At 43.6% G+C, this 19,010-nt stretch overlaps 1 protein-coding gene across 1 annotated transcript in view; it reads right to left on the reverse strand.

Annotated features, from left to right (window-relative positions):
* The window catches only part of LOC122812231 (serine/threonine-protein kinase N1-like), a 2,446,550-nt gene that overhangs the window by 1,038,066 nt on the left and 1,389,474 nt on the right, over positions 1 to 19,010 (reverse strand). The window contains exon 8 of the mRNA XM_044084586.1: positions 17,078 to 17,187. Within this exon, the coding sequence (XP_043940521.1) occupies positions 17,078 to 17,187 (110 nt within the window). The remainder of the gene's footprint in view (positions 1 to 17,077; positions 17,188 to 19,010) is intronic.

Below are 19,010 nucleotides of genomic sequence, written 5' to 3' on the forward strand. Positions count from 1 at the left end.
TGTCTTGGCCATAAGGGAGTCACCAGTAAGACTTTTGGTTTGTCTTGCCAAATCTTCAGCAAGACTTTCTGAATGAGAGGGATGGGAGGGAATGCATACAGAAACATCCCCTTCCAAGAGACTGATAGGGCATCCACATTCCAGACCAGGGACTCTGGCACAAAACTATGGAAGTTGTCTGTTCAAAGGGGAGGTACACAGATTGGCTTGAAGTGTACCCCACTGGTAGAGAATGTCCAGAAATAAATTCCTGAGAAGCATCCATTCGTGGGATTGAGTCATAGACCTGCTGAGTGTGTCTGCCACTACATTCTGCCTGCAGACTGACCTGGCACTGATTTTCCAGCTCCCGAGCCATGACAGCTAGCCTGCACTGAAAAAGTGATTTTGTTCCCCCCACCCCACCCCATTTGTTTACATATCAAAGAATTGTGGTATTTCAAGGTTCCTGGACGTAACAGAGTACGGAAGGCCTGAAGAGCCAGCAGCTTTTATGTTTATGTGTTTTTGCCTTTGAGAAGGGGACCAAAGGACTTGTACCTTCAAGGTAGCAAAGGCTGCCCCCCAACCCATGTCTGAGGAGTCTGTGAACAAGACTTGAGTAAGAAAGAGGGGGATGCAAAAAAAGACGTGGGTTAAGGGAGAACTGCTGAATCCACCAATGTAATTCCCTCATTAGGCAAGAAAAAAGAGGAAGGACAATCTCCAATTGGTGCAGATGTTGTCTTCAAATGGACTTTAGGAACCACTGAAATGTTCTCATGGGCAGTTTGGCCACAGGCAACATAGGTATAGTGGATGCCATGAATCAAAGCAGCTTAAGAAACTCCCTGGCTGTCAGTGAGTGCAAAGAGAGAAGGTCTTGGAAACAGCTGATAAGCAACAGAACGTTTTGTGGAGGTAGGGAAGCCAGCATTAGGTCTGTCTGTATCCTGTACCCCAGGAAGATGTGGCCCTGGTAAGGGGTGAGGAAGGATTTTGTTTTAATTTATTGTGAAACTCAACCTTTGCAGAAGGGAAATGATGAAAAGAAGTTTCTGTTGCAAAGTCTCTGGAAGTGATGCCTGGAGTAGTAGGTCATCCAGATAAGGGAAGACCTGTATACCCTGGATTCTGCACAGGGCAACGACAGGAGCCAATCATTTTATAAATACCCTTGGTGCTGTAGAGGGACCAAAGCAGAGAAATGAAAATGTGAGGAAGCAACAGAAAAATGCAAACATTTCCTGTAGAGGAGATGAATGGAAATATGAAGGTAAGCATGAAAAGCCTGTGGAAGAATGAAAGGAAATAAAGTTTGCAGAGAAAGCATGTGAAATTTTGGAAACTTTAGGAATGAGTGGAGGTGAGAAAGGTCCAGAATGGGTCTCCAATGGCCATCTTTCCTGGTTACCAGAAACATCCTGGAATACAGACCACTTCCTCTTTGGGGCAGTGGAACTTCTTGGACATTTTCCTGGGATTTCAATTCCTGAAGCACCTCTGGAAAGAACTGAAGTTGTTCTTTCAGTGGTTGAGGAATTCCCAAGAAGGGAGGTAGCAATTTCCAGACCACAAAGTACCATTTGTGGATAACAGAAAGGACCTAAGAATCTTGAGTTATGTGTTTCCAGGATAGGAGGGAGAGGGACAGATGTTGAGAAAGCGGGGGGTGAGGGAGAGTCATGGGTTGTAGTCACAGACTACCTGCCTTGTCAGGAAAGGGTTGCTTCTGAGAAGGTGCAAACTCAGTGGGTTTAGAAGCAGGAGCTTTCCCAGACGTCCTCTTACCTCTGGAAGGAGGAGTGCGAGATTGTTTCCTAACAAAAGCAGTTTTAACAGAATACTTTCTTTGGAAATTAAGAACTGAAGACACAAACGTGTGCCTTAAATCTTGTTACACTTTACTTTTCTCCTGCAGAGACGTCAACAAATTAGCTGCAGTAGTCCCACATAAGGTATTATTATCTAAAGGGACATCCATAATCCTAGCGTTAAAGTCATCAAGGAGTGGTTGAATCCTCAACCAGGAATATCTACTCAAGATACAGTGTGGTGCAGCAGCTCTGGAAGATGCTTCAGCTGCACTACTGCTGCATTTAATGGAATGATGGGCCACCTGAGAAGAAGCCCTCAGAACAGAACAGAGCTGAGAATTAACTTCTGAATCTGGAAAGTCAGAGAGAATATGAAGAAAAAAGGCCCAAGGTATACTTAGTCATATGGGTTTGGTAGTTGATAGCACAGAAAGCCAGGGTAGCTGAGGTGTACACCTCTTTCCCAAATCTTTCCATAATTCTACTCTCCGTACCAGAAGGGAGCAGTGAAGTGGATGGCAGAAGTCTGGATGTTTTATCAGCAGCCACAGAAACCAGAACTGGATCTGCAGAAGGACATTTGTAAAGGAATTTACAGTCTTCTTGAACTTTGTAAAATCTATCTGGCCTTTTAGGGGCAAGAGGTTGAGAGTCCAGAGCCTTCAAGAAAAGGTGGTAAAACAGGAGGCACAGCAGCTGGTGAGGGAGTGTCCACTCGAAGCAAATCATAGCATCTTTTCTGCACATCAGATATCTGAGAGCAGCCCCATTTAAAATACTCCCTCATCCGTACAATAGTTTCCCCAGATGTGATATCCTCACCAGGAGACTCACTGCCATTAGATTCTTCCACAGGGGAAGTGTACTCCAAGGGAGATGTAATCTGGGCAGAAAAGGCCAAGGATTCATCCTCAGAAGAATCCTCCTCATCAGAAAAAAACTGTTCCCTAACCCTTTCGTGAAGGGAAGAAGTAAAAGGAGAGTCAGGCAAGGAGACCCCTGAGGGAGGCATTAAAGCCATGAAAGCAATAAACTCACCTTTTGTAAAGGCCTGCCAGTCAGACTATGATTCCTTAGGGGCAAAACAGGTTTAGTTTTCTGCTTCTTTTTAAGGTGGACATCAGCTTTGTGTAAGCTGCAGGGGTCCAACATAAGCTTACACTGTGATACCGTCATCCGAACATCCTCCTGGACTAAGATTGGCGGATACCTAGAGGTCCTTCTGATGCAGTAAGCCTAGGTTCTCCCTGTCCATCCAAAGTGGACGCCTGCAAAACCTCTCAGGACGTGCCTGTAGCTGAATCCCTGACAGCCTCCAAAGCAGTACCTGCTGAAGAATCTGAGCCAGTATCCAAATGGACCTCTGGGCTTTCATCAGCCTAGACAGGAGTGTCCGGAATGGAAGGCGCAGCCAAAGTAACAGCCTTGAATTTCTTAGCCTTCTTCACAGGCTCAGCAGAAGGCCCTGACATACTTTCCATAATGTCTTACACTAACCTTTTAAACTTCTGATTTTCAAGGTATATGCTAAGAGAGGAAAGATGGCTCCGTGGGGCAGTAATCTATATAGCTTGTACACCAGCAAACAACTCAAACTCATGATCGAAGAAGGCGTTCAGACTGGTGGCAGAGAAGTTCTGAGGATGGTACATGCAGATGTCACTTTATGGCCTATGTTGTCTGCAGGCCTATATGTGACATCCCACGTACCCTGCATTGGTAAAAGGTCTTTGTATACTGGCTGGATGTCGGAAAGTACAGTTGTGTACACTTACCATAAATGTAGATGTTCAAGTGTATTCACTGTTGCAGTCATTACATTTGGGTAATCTGCTGGCAGGTTGCCCTCAGTCGGCCTGAATTCCAAAGTCTTGGGTCCTGTGTCAGCTGCTGTCTCCTCTTCCATGACGTCAGGTCGTCAGGGGTATAAAACATGCAACCGATGCCATTTTCTTTAGTTGTTCTTGCCCCTGATGTCAGGTGCCCCCAAAAAGGTAGCAAAAATAAATATATATATATATATATATATATATATATACATGCATCAATATAAACTTTACCTTCATCTACTAGCAAATACACCACATAGGTTGTAGAAGGAAAGATAAACTCCAGAATGACAAGGGGATGGTAACCTGGACTGCAACAGTGAATACACTTGAACATCTACATTTATGGTAAGTGTACACAACTGTACAATGTTCTTCGTGTTTCACTGTTGCAGTCATTACATTTGGGTAGAATCCCAAAGCTATGGTTGGGAGGCTGGAGCTAAACAGCATTAGGAGCGGCTAAAAGGCCCTGCAGAACTGCAGTGGCAAAGCCTGCCCTGGATTTAGAGTAGAGAGGCAAATGATAATGATTTGTAAAGGTGTGAACAGAACTCCAAGTAGCAGCCTCTAGAATGTCTTTAGTTGGTACTCCCCTGAGAAAGGCTGCTGAAGTAGCTGCAGCTCTAGTGGAATGAGACCTAATGCCCTTGGGTACAGGTTTACCATGGTGTAAATAGCAGAAACGGATGCAGTGGCTTATCCACTTTGAAACTGTCTGCTTTGAAATAGCCTTGCCTTCTAATCCTGCAGCATATGCCACTAGTAATTGCTCAGTTTTTCTTAGAGCTTTAGTCCTGCTCAAGTAGAATCTTAGCTGTCTGTGTACGTCCAAGGAATGCAGAATTCTCTGCCCCTTGTTCTGCGGATTTGGGTAAAAAGTTGGCAGGTGAATTGTTTAAGAGCCACACTGGAGACCACCTTAGGCATAAAAGTAGGATTTGTCCTCAGAGACACACTGTCTGGGTAAAATATGATAAAAGGCTCAACAGCCATGAGGACCTGTAGCTCTGAAACTCTTCTTGCTGAAGTAATTGCTAGTAGTAGAGCTGTTTTCCATGATAAAAACTTTATATCAGCGGTAGCAGCTGGTTCAAATGGAGGCAGGGTGAGCTTTTCCAACACATAATTGAGGTCCCATGCTGGCAATGGTGATCTTCTAGGAGGCCTTAAATTTTTGGCTCCTCTAAGATACTGCTTTAGTAAAGGATGAGAGAAGACTGGTGGCACTGTATTGTAATGAGCCAAAATGGCAGAGGCATGGATTTTAATTGATGAGAAGGATAGGCCTTTGTCAAGCATCTTAGTTAAGTATTGCAATATCTGAGGAATGTTTGTTTCTGTTGTATCAGTTTCTTGTGCTCGATTCCAAGCACAGAATCTCTTCCATTTGTCAGCATAAGATTTTCTAGTACTAGGCCTTCTGGCTTCCAAAATGACATCCATCACAGCTTTACTGAGAGGTGTTGTTTGTATGACTACATGATCAGCCATGCTGCCAGGTTCAGGGTCTGCAGTTGATTGTGCAGGATCTGATTGTTTTGCTGGGGCAGTAGTTGTGGTCTTTGCGGCAAGGTCCAAGCTGGGTATGGAGACAAGTTCCTTAGGATTTAGTACCAGTGTTGGCGGGGCCAGTCCGGGGCAATTAGTATCATCTTTGGTTTCTCTTGTCTGACTTTTAGGAGGAACTTGGGGAGAAGAGGCAGAGGAGGAAAGGCGTAAACTGACAGTTTTTTCCAACTGAAGGATAGAGCGTCCACGTTCCATGCTTGTCTGTGATAAGTCCTTGTGCAAAATCTTTTCAATTGATAATTGTGAGGAGAGGCAAATAGATCTATGTCTGGGCTCCCCCATTTCTCTTATCACTCCCATCACTCTTATCATGGTGAAGACTTGTGGATTTAGTTTCCACTCATGAGGATCCATAAGGTTTCTGCTTAAATTGTCTGCCAGAGTATTTTGTTTTCCTGGCAGGAACTGAGCTTGAAGATGTATTTGGTAGGTCAAAGCTGTGTCCCACAGCGCCATGGCTAATCTGCAAAGGTGGTATGAGTGTGTGCCCCTTGCTTGTTTATATACCACATGACTGTGGTGTTGTCTGTCTTTATCAGTAGTTGTCCTGGATGAAGTAAGTCCTTGAAGGCTGTTAGGGCATTTTGAACAGCTAGCATCTCTTTCTGGTTGATATGTAGATGCATTTGTTTTGATGTCCATGTGCCCTGAATGCATCTTCCTGCCATGTGGGCCCCCCCAGGCATAATCTGATGCATCTGTTGTTAAGGTTTGGCTGGTAGGGGGAAGAGTGAAGGGCCGTCCCATGTTTTGGTGACATGCCTTTGCTCACCAGAGAAACTCCTGTTGCAGGCAGGGAATGAGAGGAATCATTGTTTCTAGACTGTGAGAATGTTGACTCCATAAACTTTTTAGGTACCACTGAAGTTTCCTCATATGCAGTCTTGCATATGGAATCAGTAGGATGCAGGATGCCATGAAGCCCAGACACTGCAGAATTTGTCTTGCAGAAGGACTGGGTTTTTGTTGCCATCAGTTTGAAGTAGTCACTTGTCTTTGCTTTATACAATAGGGTTTATACTACTGAAGAAGTTGGCGACGAAAACGTGTTGAATACGTTATTGGAGTGTTTCCTTGTCTTACTATCAGCCTTTCTGTTGTTTGGTGGTGTTCCTATCGAGGTGCTTGGACTAATAAAGTGTCTTTTACTTTCCGGGACCAGGATTCATTTGTGCTTGGGACAGCAGTTGTTTTTTGCTTACTTGTCTTTGCTTGTCTGGCGTGAGGTAAGCCATCTGGGCAATTGTATTCAAGCTTGCACCTAGGAATGTTATCTTTTGAGAGGGTACCAGTTGTGATTTCTTTTCGTTTATTGTGCACCCTAGGCATGTTAGAAGCCTTTTCACAAATGCCAGTTGTCGAAGAAGAGTGTCCTTGTTCTCTGCTTGAATGAGACAGTCGTCTAAGTAAGGATATATTTGTATACTTCTTTGTCTGCAAAATGCAATTACTGGTGCCAGGCACTTTGTAAAGACCCTGAGCGCAGTAGATAAGCCAAAGGGCAGTGCAGAGAATTGGTAATGCATTAAGCCAGCCTTGAATCTGAGGTATCTTCTGCACAACTGTCTTACTGGGACATGCAGGTATGCCTCTTTTAGGTCTAAAGTCACCAGCCAGGCATTCTTGCCCAGCATGGGCAAAAGCTGCTGCAAATTCAGCATTTTGAATTTTGGAATGTCCAGGTATGTATTCAAAATCGATAAATCCAGTGTTGGCTGCCAGGCCTTGTCCTTTCCGGGTACCAAGAACAGTTTTGAGTAAAAACCTTGTCCTTTTTCCTATCCTGGTACCATCTGAATGGCCCCCATATCCATAAGGGACGTAACCTGTTTTTGTGCCTCTGCCCATTGATTTTTTGGCAGATCTGGCTAACCATTTGCCATTGGCAAAGTGTGGAAATGGAATCTGTATCCCTGTGATACGATGTTTAGTACCCACTTGCCCTGGGTAATTAACTGCCAATTTTGAGCAAAAAGTGCTAATTTTTCCCCTATGGGTGCTGCCAAAAGATAAGTGCTTGGTGTAGGCAGAGGGAAGTCATTGGGATTGCTTTCTGTAGGTTTGAGCTTTATCTCCACCAGAATTGGAGGTGGAAGTGCCCCATTGCTTTGACCTGTATGAATCTTGCGCCTGGTATCTGGAACACTTAGGGCGTCTGGATTTGCCCCTTTGAGCTCTGTCTGACACAGGAAAGGACCAATTTTTTGTAGGCCAGTGTCTACTGAATCTTGGTGGCTGCACTTGCAAGAAGTCTTTAACAGTTTGCATAGACTTAGCTTTGTCTTCCATTTTCTTTAAAACCACTTCTGCCTTAATACCAAACAGAGAATCATGATGTAAAGGTGCACCTAGCAATTTAGCTTTAACATGATCAGGCAAATTTTGTTCCTTTAACCAGGCATGCCTCCTAATCACAGATCCAGTAATTGCGGCCCTGCAGGAGGCCTCTAAGGAATCAAAACCACATTGCAAAGTATGTTTTCCTACTTGTTCAGCTGCATGCAATAATTCCAGCAATTCTTTATTTTCTGCACATTCTGAAATCACCATCATTTTTCAGCAATCCCATAACATGTTGTTCGTACTTAAGCATATGAAATTGACAATTTAAGGCCCTGATTGCCAAGGTTTCAGATGTATAAACCTTTTTTCCCCATCTGTCCAGTGCCCTTGAATCTCTGTCAGAGGGGGTAGGATTTTTTTGCTGTCGAGGCCTTAACTCCCTTTGGACCCAGGATCAGCAGCAGGGTTTCTAAATAAAAATTTATTATGCGAGTCAGGGACCCTGTAATATCTGTCAGGCTTACAGGGAGGTGGAGGTAAGGAGTCAGGGGTCAAACTTGACTCCGAAAACACATCATCCACAATGTCTAGGACAGGGGGAATGGCTAAAGGCCTGGGCTGAGAGAGAAGGAGGAAATCCCTGAGCCTCTTTTTTGATTCTGAGAAGTCTTGACTCTCCCAGTGAAAATGCTCCCTCAAAGTATGGACTGTTTCTCCAAATGAAAAATCCTCAGGAGGAGATGCAGATGGAATAGAATCCTCAGCATCAGAATCCTCATAGGGAGGAATAGATAATTTCTGATCAGAAGAGGAATCAGAAGGAATAGAAACCTGATCTGAAGATTCATAGTCAGTGTCTTGCCTAGGCCTCTTACCTGGAGGGGGATGGGTACCCCTGATCATGGTAATAAGGTCCTTAGCCATTTTGATCATCTGTTTTTTAGGCATAGAGGCCTGTGCACGTGGCTCATGCATCGTTTTTTTAGTTTCAGAAGTTGCTTTTGCAGCTGTCATCGGTTTGATATACAAATGTTGAGGTCTGAATACACCCTCAGAAGCCACCCTCAGAAGCCGGTGCCTACTCAGCGGCTCCAGACCCATCTGAGGGAGACACATCCGTCGGTCCAATACCTTGAGTATCTTATGGCATGCCTGACTCCACATGGGTGTTGGTAGAGGCCTGTGACTCGAAGGTAGTGGGTATCAGGGGCTGCGAATGCGCCTCACTGAGTACCGGCGACTGGCTTAGGAGAAGCTTTGTCATCGGTTTTGGATCTCGACTGCCTTTCTCTGTCCTTTTCTTTGCGTTTTTATGTACTCCAGTAGTCGGATTGCTATCCGACATTTCTGGGTAGTTAAATCTGTTTCCAAAATACTTTGATGCAAAAATATACCGACGCTTAATAGTGCGTTGGTTAAATCTAGCACAAAACCGACAGCCAGGCACATTGTGATCAGGGCCTAGGCAAGGAATATAGTACAAATGGAAATCCTTATGAGGTATTTGCTTCCCACAAGTTTTACAATTATTAACTTTTTCTGACATCGGTAAAAAGCAAGAAAAAAGTTTCCCCAACGGGGTACTTAGCTTTAGTGAAGACTTCGGTTCTGAAACTCAAACACGAATACTTCTGTAGTCAGCTGACCGGCACTTGCGAAATGCTTCTGCTTCGGGCACCGCGCGGCAAGAAAGACTAAAGAAAATGGTGTCGGCTACATGTTTTATACCCCTGATGACCTGACGCCATGGAAGAGGAGACAGCAGCCGATGCAGGACCCAAGACTTTGGAATTCAGGCAGACTGAGGGCAACCTGCCAGCAGATTACCCAAATGTAATGACTGCAACAGTGAAACATGAAGAACATCCAGGACTGCAACAGTGAATACACTCGAACGTTTACATTTACGGTAAGTGTACACAACTGTACTATGTTCTTCCTGTTTCACTGTTGCAGTCATCACCTGTGGGAAGATTCCCAAAGTTGAAGAGAGGCGTGGCAGGATTGACCTAGCATGGGTAAGGAGGCCCTGCAGTACTGCAGAGGCAAACCCAGCCCTAAACTTAGAGAAAAGAAGACGGTGGTAATGCTTTGTAATGTTATGGACCAAGGTCCACGTGGCAGCTTCCAAGATGTCCCTGGTGGGAGCTCCTCTGAGGAATGCTGTGGAAGTGGAGGCTACCCTAGTGGAATGGGTATGAACAGAGTTTGGGGGAGGTTTCCCATGAAATCTGTAGCAGAAATGGATACAGTGCAATATCCATTTAGAGTCAGTCTGCTTGGAAATGGGCTTCCTCTCTGCCCCTTGGGCAAAACTGACAAGAAGTTGATCCGTTTTTCTGAAGGGTTTAGTACGGTCCAGGTAGTATCTGAACTGCCTGTGCATGTCCAGGGAGTGTAGAATTCTTTCTCCCTTGTTTTGAGGGTTAGGGAAGAAGGCAGACAGATGAATGGCCTGGTTGAGAGTAACATTAGATATCATCTTGGGCATAAACGAGGGATTAGTCCTAAGGGAAACCCTGTCTGAATGGAAAATGAAGAAGGTCTCAATGGCCATCAGTGTCTGAAATTCAGAAACCCTTCTGGCTGAGGTGATAGCTAGCAAAAAAGCAGTCTTCCAGGACAGGAATTTCAGTTCTGCTGAAACAGCAGGTTCAAAGGGTGGTAAGGTTAGTTTTTCCAGAACATAATTAAGATCCCAGGCTGGTGTGGGAGGCCTTCTGGGAGGTCTGATATTAGAAGCCCCTCCGAGGAATTGCTTAATCAAAAAGTGAGAGAACAGGGACTGGTCTGTAGTAAACTGACCTGAAATGGCTGAGGTGTGGATTTTAACAGAAAAGAAGGAGATGCCACTATTAAGTAATTCCACTAGATAGCCCAGGATAAGAGGGACAGAAGATTGTGAGGAACTTGCCCTTCTGGACTGGCACTAGGAGAAGAATCATTTCCATTTCCCCTCATAAGATCTTCTGCTGCTGGGCCTTCTGGCCTCTGTGATAATGTCTAGGACCTGCTTGCTTAGCCAAAGCCCTTCCCTTACCTTGGGAGCATCAGCCATGTTGACAGCTTGAGAGTCTGCAAATCTGGGTGCAGCATTTCCCCCCCTGCTTGAGTCAAGAGGTTTGGGATCTGGGGAAGCTGCCTGGGAGGATGTGATGTCAGGATGCGCAGCAAGGGGTACCAATGTTGTCTGGCCCAATCTGGAGCAATGAGGATGGCCTTGGACCCCTCCTCCCTTATTTTGATGAGTACCCTGGGAATAAGAGGCAGAGGGGGTAAGTGAACACAAAGAGGTAGTTCCAAGCGAAGGTCAAGGCATCCACCTTCCATGCCAGGTGGTGATATCCCCTGGTGCAAAATTTCTTTAGCTGATGGTTGAGGTGGAAAGCAAAGAGATCCACCTCCGGATTTCCCCACATGAGTGACTTGCACAAAGATCTTTTTTGTGGAGCTGCCATTCATGGGGGTCCATTAAGTGTCTGCTTAAGAGGTCTGCCAGGGTGTTGTCGATCCTTGGTAGGTATTGGGATATTAGGTGTAATAACATGGAGGAGGCAGTCAGCCAGAAGTTCATGGCTAGCCTGCACAGAAGGTAAGATTGTGTCTCTTCCGGTTTGTTGATATACCACATTACTGTGGTGTTGTCTGTTCTGATAAGGAGAACTCCTGGCCTGAGATAGGGCTGGAAGGAGGTCAGAGTCTTTTGCACTGCAATCATCTCCTTCTGGTTGATATGCAAGGGAAGGTATTGGGCATCCCAAAGACCTTGGGTGCACCTGCCTGCTAGATGGGAGCCCCAAGTGATGTCTGAGGTGTTGGTGTTGATGGTCTACCCGGTGGGGCAGTGGATGAAGGGTAGACCCTGGTTCCTGGCACAGGCCCCTGCCTACCACAGCAACTCGGCCCATATACAGTGGATCAGAGGGAAAGTGGTCTCTAGAGGCTGTGAGTGTTGACATCAAAGGTTCCTTAGACACCACTGAAGTTTACTCATGTGTAGCCTGGCCAGAGGAAACAGAAAGATGCAAGAAGCCATGTATCCCAAGGCTTGCAGGAACTTCCTTGCTATGAGGTGACTTTTGGATGCCAGCTGGGTAAAGTAGAAAGGCAAGGAGCTCTGCTTTTCTGGGGGTAGGAAGGCCATTTTAGATGCGGTGTCCAGCAGAGCTCCCAGGAAAATGATCCTCCTGGAGGGAGTCTGCTTTGATTTCTTCTTGTAGATGGTGAACCCCAAGGAAGTTAGGAGGGTTTTGACGAAGTGTAGGTCCTGGAGCAGCTTTTCTTTTCTCTCTTTCTTGGATGAGTCAGTCATCCAGATGAGGATAAATCTGTATATTTTTCTGTCTGCAAAATGCTATGGCCGGTGCCAAACATTTGGTTAGCATTTTGAATTTGGGAACCACCAGGGATGTGTTCAGCATGGACAGATCCAGGATGGGGTGCCAACTGCCCTCCTTTCTGTGAACAAGAAAAAGCCTGGAATAAAAGCCTTTGCTTGCTTGATCTGTGGGGACAGGTTCTACTGCCCCCTGGGCTATGAGAAATTGGACTTGCTTTAATGCCTCTGCCTACTGATTGGGAGGTAAGTCTGGGTACTCTCTGGGAATTGGGAGTTCGTTGAAAGTGAATTTGTATCCCTGGAAAATGATCTTCAAGACCCACTGGTCCTTGGTTACAGACAGCCAATTTTCTTTGCAGAGGGACAGCCTTCTTCCGAGCTTTTAGGTGAAAAGAGGACGGGGGGGGGGGGTAAGGAGTCATTGCGAGTTTTTGCCATAGAGGGATGGCTTAGAACTCCCTGCCCTAGGGGTGGATGTGGTCCACTGTTTGGGTCTCTGTTGCCCTGCTGTAGGGACCTGGGTGGTCTGTCCCTGCGGGGCTTAGCTTGCCCCTGTCTGCTGGGAGCAGGAAAGGACCAGTGCTTAGAGGGAAAGTTCCTGCTGAATCTAGGAGGTTGAACCAGAAAGAAATATTTTATTGTTTGCATAGATTTTGCTTTGTCTTCCATTTTTTTATGCACCTCTTGTGCTTCTTCTCCAAACAAGCGGCCTTTGTCCAAAGGTGCATCAATTAATTTAGACTTGTCATGATCAGTTAGAGGTTGTTCCTTCTACCATGCATGTCTCCGAATGAAAGATCCAGACACTGCTGCCCTGCTATTGGCTTCAAGTGCATCATATCCACAGTGTAAAGAGTGCCTTGCCATTTGACAAGTAAAGTGCAATAAATCTGCTAACGCCTTAGAATTGGCACAGTCAGGAAAAGTAGAAATATTTTGCTTTAATAGTTCCAACGTATGCTGTTGACATTTTAACATATGGAACTGACAGTTGAAAGCTCTGATGGCTAAGGTTGCAGCGGTACAAACCTTTTTACCCCATCTGTCCAGAGCTCTGGCATTCTTATCAGAAGGAGTAGGGTTCTTTGCAGAACTACCCCTGGCTCCCTTGGGGCCCTGTGTAATGACCTCCAGGTCTGCAGCAGGATTTCTGTACAGGTATTTGCGTGTCTGGTACTCTGTAATACCTGTCTGGCTTACTGGGAGCAGGAGGAAGGGCATCTGGGGCTAAATTGGATTCATAGAAAACATCATCCACCACTTCTAAAATAGTGGGGATGACAAGGGGTCTGTACTAGGGAAGGTCTAGAAATTCTCTTAGCCTTTTCTTAGACTGAGGGAAATCCTGAGATTCCCATTGGAAATGTTCCCTGAGGGTGAGGAGGGTTTCCCCAAATGAGAGGTCTTCTGGTGGGGAGGCAGAAGGGATGGATTCCTCTGCATTTGAATTCTCATAGGCAGTAAGAGGTTGTTGATCCTCTTCAAAATCTGATTCCTCAGAATCTTGCTCTGTCAATAGTTCAGGAGAAGGGTGTCTTTTCCTTTTAGAAGTAGTGGCTTGACTGTCCCTGATAAGAGAAATAAGATCCTCTGCCATCTTAAGCATCTGAGCCTGGGGTGGTGGGGCGGGAGTAGGATGGTGGCTAGAGGTAGATTTTCTATGAGTGGCCTGGCTCCTAGGCCTAATAGAAGTCATTGGTCTGAGAGGAACTGTAGTCGGGAGTGAAGACGTCAGTTTCTGACTGGAATCAGTAGTGCGAAAGACCTCCTTAGAAGCCGGTGCCTGCTTAGTGGCTCCAGACCCAACCGAGGCAGAGACAGACAAAGGTTCTGAAGACAAAGAACATTTCTGCAGCATACCGGACTCTGAGAGGGTCTCAGTAGAGGCCTGCATAGCAAACGCATCGGGCATCAGGGGCTGCGAAAGCACCTCACAATTCCGGAGAACTGCTGACCTGCTTAGCAGAAGAGTCGTCAGAAGGCTTAGCCTTGTGAGGTCTGTCTCTATCTTTATCCCTACACTTTTCAGGAGGCTCTACGGATTGTTGGATGACCGACACCATATGAGAAGATGGAGGATGAAAATACCTGTCTACAAAAAGAGTTCTCCCGATGAATGGTTCTTGCATTAAAGAGGGCACAGAACTGGCAATGGGTGATGTAGTGGTCTGGGGTTAAACAAGTGATGCAGGTATGAATGGAAGTCTCAGTGGGGGATCTGCTTTCCACAGGCAAGACAATTGTTAACTTTTTCGAACATCGGTTAGTGCAAGAAAAAAAGAGATCCCCAATGGGGTACTTAGCTTTAGACATTTTCAGCTGTGATCTGAACTCTGGTAGTGACTAACTGGCACACTTGTTAACTGCTTCTGCTATGGGATCCACGGCAAGAAAGACTGATGTAATGGTGACAGCTGCCTTGTTTTATAGTACTGATGACCTGACTTCAGTCTACAGGTGACAGCAGCTGACGCAGAAAAACACTGACTCTGGTATTCGGGCCGACCGAGGGCCAACACACACAGCAGGGATAACCCACAGGAGATTACTGCAACAGTGAAACACAAAGAACATCTGCCTGCGGGAGCCCCCCCATGTAAAGAATACTGCAACATAAGAACAGGAGGACATTACAGATTTGGTAGTTCTCCCCTTTTATTGTTTGATAGTTGTACAGCATCAGCTATCAACCTTTGATTTTTGGTAGAAAAACGTAAAAGTTACATAATTAGTAACTTTATCATACAACTGGGAGCATAATCAATTAGGGTATAACAAACACATCTTTAAGATCTTGATAGAAACTGAAAAACTTGGCAAAAAAACATGCACAGGGAAGATTTGCAAGCTTCCCAGCTGAGAAATGAACAGGAGGATACCTACAAAGAAAACCAAGCATAATGTAAAATGTCAAACTGCAGCAGTAAAGGCACATGAACTAAAGCCACTGGGGCCTGTCTTTGAAAGGCTATATCTCTATTCCCTTCTGTGATTTCAATACAAAACTTTCACATAATAAGTGCATCAACCTCTGAATTTGACTCCAAATATGGCACTGTAACCATGGCATGGTACAAATGAAAAAATATTTTTCTAGTAACTATATAGGATTTTTACATTTCATATATACCCCAAATAACACAAAAATGTATTTATTTTCCAGGGCAGAGCACTGATCTCCATGGACTTTTTTTTTCAGACTCAGCCCAGGAGCAGTGTCTGATTACGTGACTTGCTCAGAGTCACACAGTTAGGCAATGGAGGCTGACGGAATCAAACCTTGCACCACAGGAAACAGCTTGTAGAATAGCATATTATATCAATTGACAATTTAACTTTACCAACAGAGTACGGTTGGGGTGAGTCTACTTGACATGAGACTCTATTGGAAAGTCTCTCAACTTCCTATTTTCTTCATATAGGCCCACCTGGACATCATAATAGGATGGAAAGAAATGCTACACAAGCTATGTAGTCAAAACAGACACAGGCTGTTAGAACTTTATTTGGATAAGTTAAATTTTAGGAATATTAAACTGGGTCTGATAACAGTGTGCAAATGCAGCTTTCCATGGAGTGGAATGTTGCTATACCCCATAAAAATGTTCTGGAAAACTGTAGCATCATCAGAAATGATCTGCAACTGGCTAAGATAAGAAGGGAAAGGTAGCAGGAGCAGTTAACTGAGGGTATTAAGTTTACCAGCTGGGATGCCCTTTAAGGGGAAATACAATATGGTACATAAGATTTTCTTGTTTATAAGTTCAATTAGCTTGATAATCCTTTAAGTTTCACAGGTGAAGGAGTAAATATGACTACATTTACATTAAATTCTATGCAGGGATTTTTTTTTTAAAGACTAAGAAGTAAGCTTTACACTTATGAATTACTGTAGAGAGTGTCTCTGAATTGGAAATGGCTACTGCCACTGGGAAAACAGTTATGTTAGGGCTTACCAGTTGTGGTAGCCCATTCTGAATTTTGCAACTTTTCCACTAAAAACTAATACACTGCTGTATTCTCTTCTGACTAAGCTTTCCCATTATGCAATGCATATATTTTCATAATTATACTCATAATACAATTAAGCAATGCAAAAAAAAAGAAAAAAGGAAAAAAAAACACGACAGGTAAGCTGCTGAATTTCAAACACTGCTGTTAAAAGAGCTAGTAGTTGAGGGATCTGTCAACAATGGGTGGGGAATTAATAACCCAAAATGCTCTATTTCTGAATTGCTGGTCAGCCTGTGTATTTATTTTAAATACTAAATTTCTGCTTCCATGCACTGAATACAAGCCATTTCACTGCTTGCAGTTGCTTTTTAATTCCTGCAAAACTACAGCTTCTTAGACCTATATGCAAATCCTACCATGACAGCACTACTGCACCCCCAAATGTAACCAATAAATAAACCCAAGTATGGCCACTTTATTTCACAGTGCCAAAGGTGAGACATCAGATGATATCTAAAGTCTAGGAAACCAAATACACCCTAAATTGGCAAACAATATTCAGAGCACTCTGTCTTCCATTCTGTACATGAATCCTTAAAGTTGCACACTCGGTCTACACCAATGGTGGTAGTATGGGAAGCCATTCTGCTTACACAACCGTAATGGAAAATATTGTACACAATTAAGATACAATTTCTTTTAATATTACCTGTCTGCAAGGACAGTATTCCAAGTGCCATTATTTCAACAACATAAAACAGCAAACAGATTTGGTCATACTATATCAGGGACCATGAGAGGCAAAAGTCAGCAGAAACAGCCATCAAAGGGCAAATAATCAGAGAAACTATCTTGTTCCTACACCAAATTTTTTGTGGGCTCTTAACACTGTTTTTCAGGAATAAAGAGTGTTGTGACATCTATGCAAATCATATGCCTACAAGTATTTTGAAACTGTCTGATGATGCTGATAATGATACATGGAGGAAAGACTGTGTTCTCTCTCCCTTTATTTAAACTGCCATGTTTTTATAAACAAATGAGTGTTTAATATCAAATGCTACATTGTGTTCCAAATTTGGGCAATGATGAAGTTCTAAGGAATGAATCAGAAATTACACGTCACACAATTCATTTACATAGTCCCAGATTTGTATGAAAGGTGGTACCTAGCAATTTTATGTTATATTTTGTCAGAGTGACCTCTGTTAAACTAGGATAACTTCAACGGCTTGAATGTCAGTTATTTTCAAAATAAAAATGTTACTGCAAACAACTATCACAATAAGTTCTCAAAAACTCACCCTCTTGAGGTCTACGGAAAAGCCTTGCTGCCATGCCTGTGGGCTTACTGGTTTCCAGTAAGTTTGCCCCACAACTACGTTATCCAGCTTCAGTACTGCGCTTACTTCATCTGCAGGAAAACAATATGGGAGAGAAAAAGAAATCAATGTAAAAATCAGTAAACAAATATCTCTGTTTACAAATGCCTCATATCTGAGATACTACCCGCAGTGTAAAGGAAGCCATGCAACACAACAGTGTATGATGACATACACAGCTCCTTTAAATCTCGAGTCATGAGACATATGTCTGATAGCAGACTGCTGTTTTATTTGGTCTGATTTCTACATTTCATTTGTTATACACCATTCAAATGAGAACTGTAGAACAGGGGTGCTTAGACCCAAGTACAAATGTTGAACAAACAAGCAATAATGCCTGACAGGGTGCCTGCTAATGTGTAAGTAATGCCCAGGTAGGGGTGTTGTGAGGTTAGACGTCGGAGGCTGAGGGCCTCTACACCCATGGAAGGGCATTAATTACACATCAACACAAAGCCTGGAGGGCATTACTGCACTTAGAGAAACTGTTGCATTTTACTTACTTATATATATTTCTTGTATTACTATATATATATTTTTTATATTTTGGATGTAAAATAGTTTCTCCGCTAATGTTTCTAAGTTGCTGTAGTATATGTAAATGGTGTTAGAGGAAGCATTTTACAACCAAACTATATAATTTTTAAAAAAAAAATATCTAGATATTTGCTTTATTTTGTAGCCCCTTGCAGCTAAAATGTTTTTTTTTTGCCAGTCATTTGGGGATTGAAGTCACTAAATAATGACATACATTTGACACTCCAACTTTATTTCCTTCAGAAAATTCATGTTAACACAAATCATATTATTTAACTTATTTAAAAGCTGTTTCTGTTTTGAAGTCTTTGTTCCCCCTTTGTTTCAGGGTTTATCCACATTATTTGAGATAAAAGGTGGCGAGGTATACAAACCTCTTATTTGCTGCTGCCAGCACTGTCTCTCCCTCTGTAACACAGACCCCCCCCCCCCCCACACACACACACACACATACTTGCCCTTCAGGAAATGCATGCTTACATAAACCTTTTGCAGCCACTTTGTGATTTTTTTAAACAGGAATACGCTCCTGTTTTGAGCCTTTGCTCGCCCTTTAAGTTTTATACATTTAGCAAAGAGAAGAGAGGTACGTAAACATAAACCTCTTGAATGCTGCTGCTGCCAGTGTTGGATTGCTCTCACTCTTCACACTCTCACTCACATACCTCGCTTTCATGCACACATTCACACACACAGAAACAAACATGGAGAAACAGAAACACACATACACACACTTTTTTCTTATTTTACACTTGCTAAACAGCAAAACCACTGCTTAGCGAGTGTAAAATAACGGCTCGATCATTCTCACATTCACTCATGCACACATGCACTCACACACACGGACATAAACACACACACACTTTTGTTTTTATTTTCTTGTTTTTTTTTTTATATATTTTACACTCGCTAAACAGGAGAAGCGCTGCTTAGTGAGCATAAAATAATGACGGCTGTTCCGTTTCCTCAGTCCAAGCTCCACGTCAGCTTGATATGCTGCTGAGAAAAAGTGGACATGTTTTTTCAGTGGGCATTACTTGTATATTAATACTCTGCTGGGGAACGCTTGCTCTCCAATCAGGGTACTGATGTATAGTAAAGCCCATTCTCTAAAAACAAGTGGTACATTTCTCAACAGAGGGTCATGCAACTATTTTCCGAACTCAGTTCAAACCTTTATTTATATAAACATATCAGTAGTCACTGTACTAAAATTTCTTTTGTGTGCAGCAATTTGTGCGAGATGTATTGTGATACTTCATTTTGAGGCATGGTACGCAGTGTGATCATATCACGTTCACTAGAACTTCTCACT

The sequence above is a fragment of the Protopterus annectens genome, chromosome 9.part0 (genome assembly GCF_019279795.1).
Source record: "Protopterus annectens isolate FY-2018-M chromosome 9.part0, PAN1.0, whole genome shotgun sequence".
Taxonomy (NCBI): Eukaryota; Metazoa; Chordata; order Ceratodontiformes; family Protopteridae; genus Protopterus; species Protopterus annectens.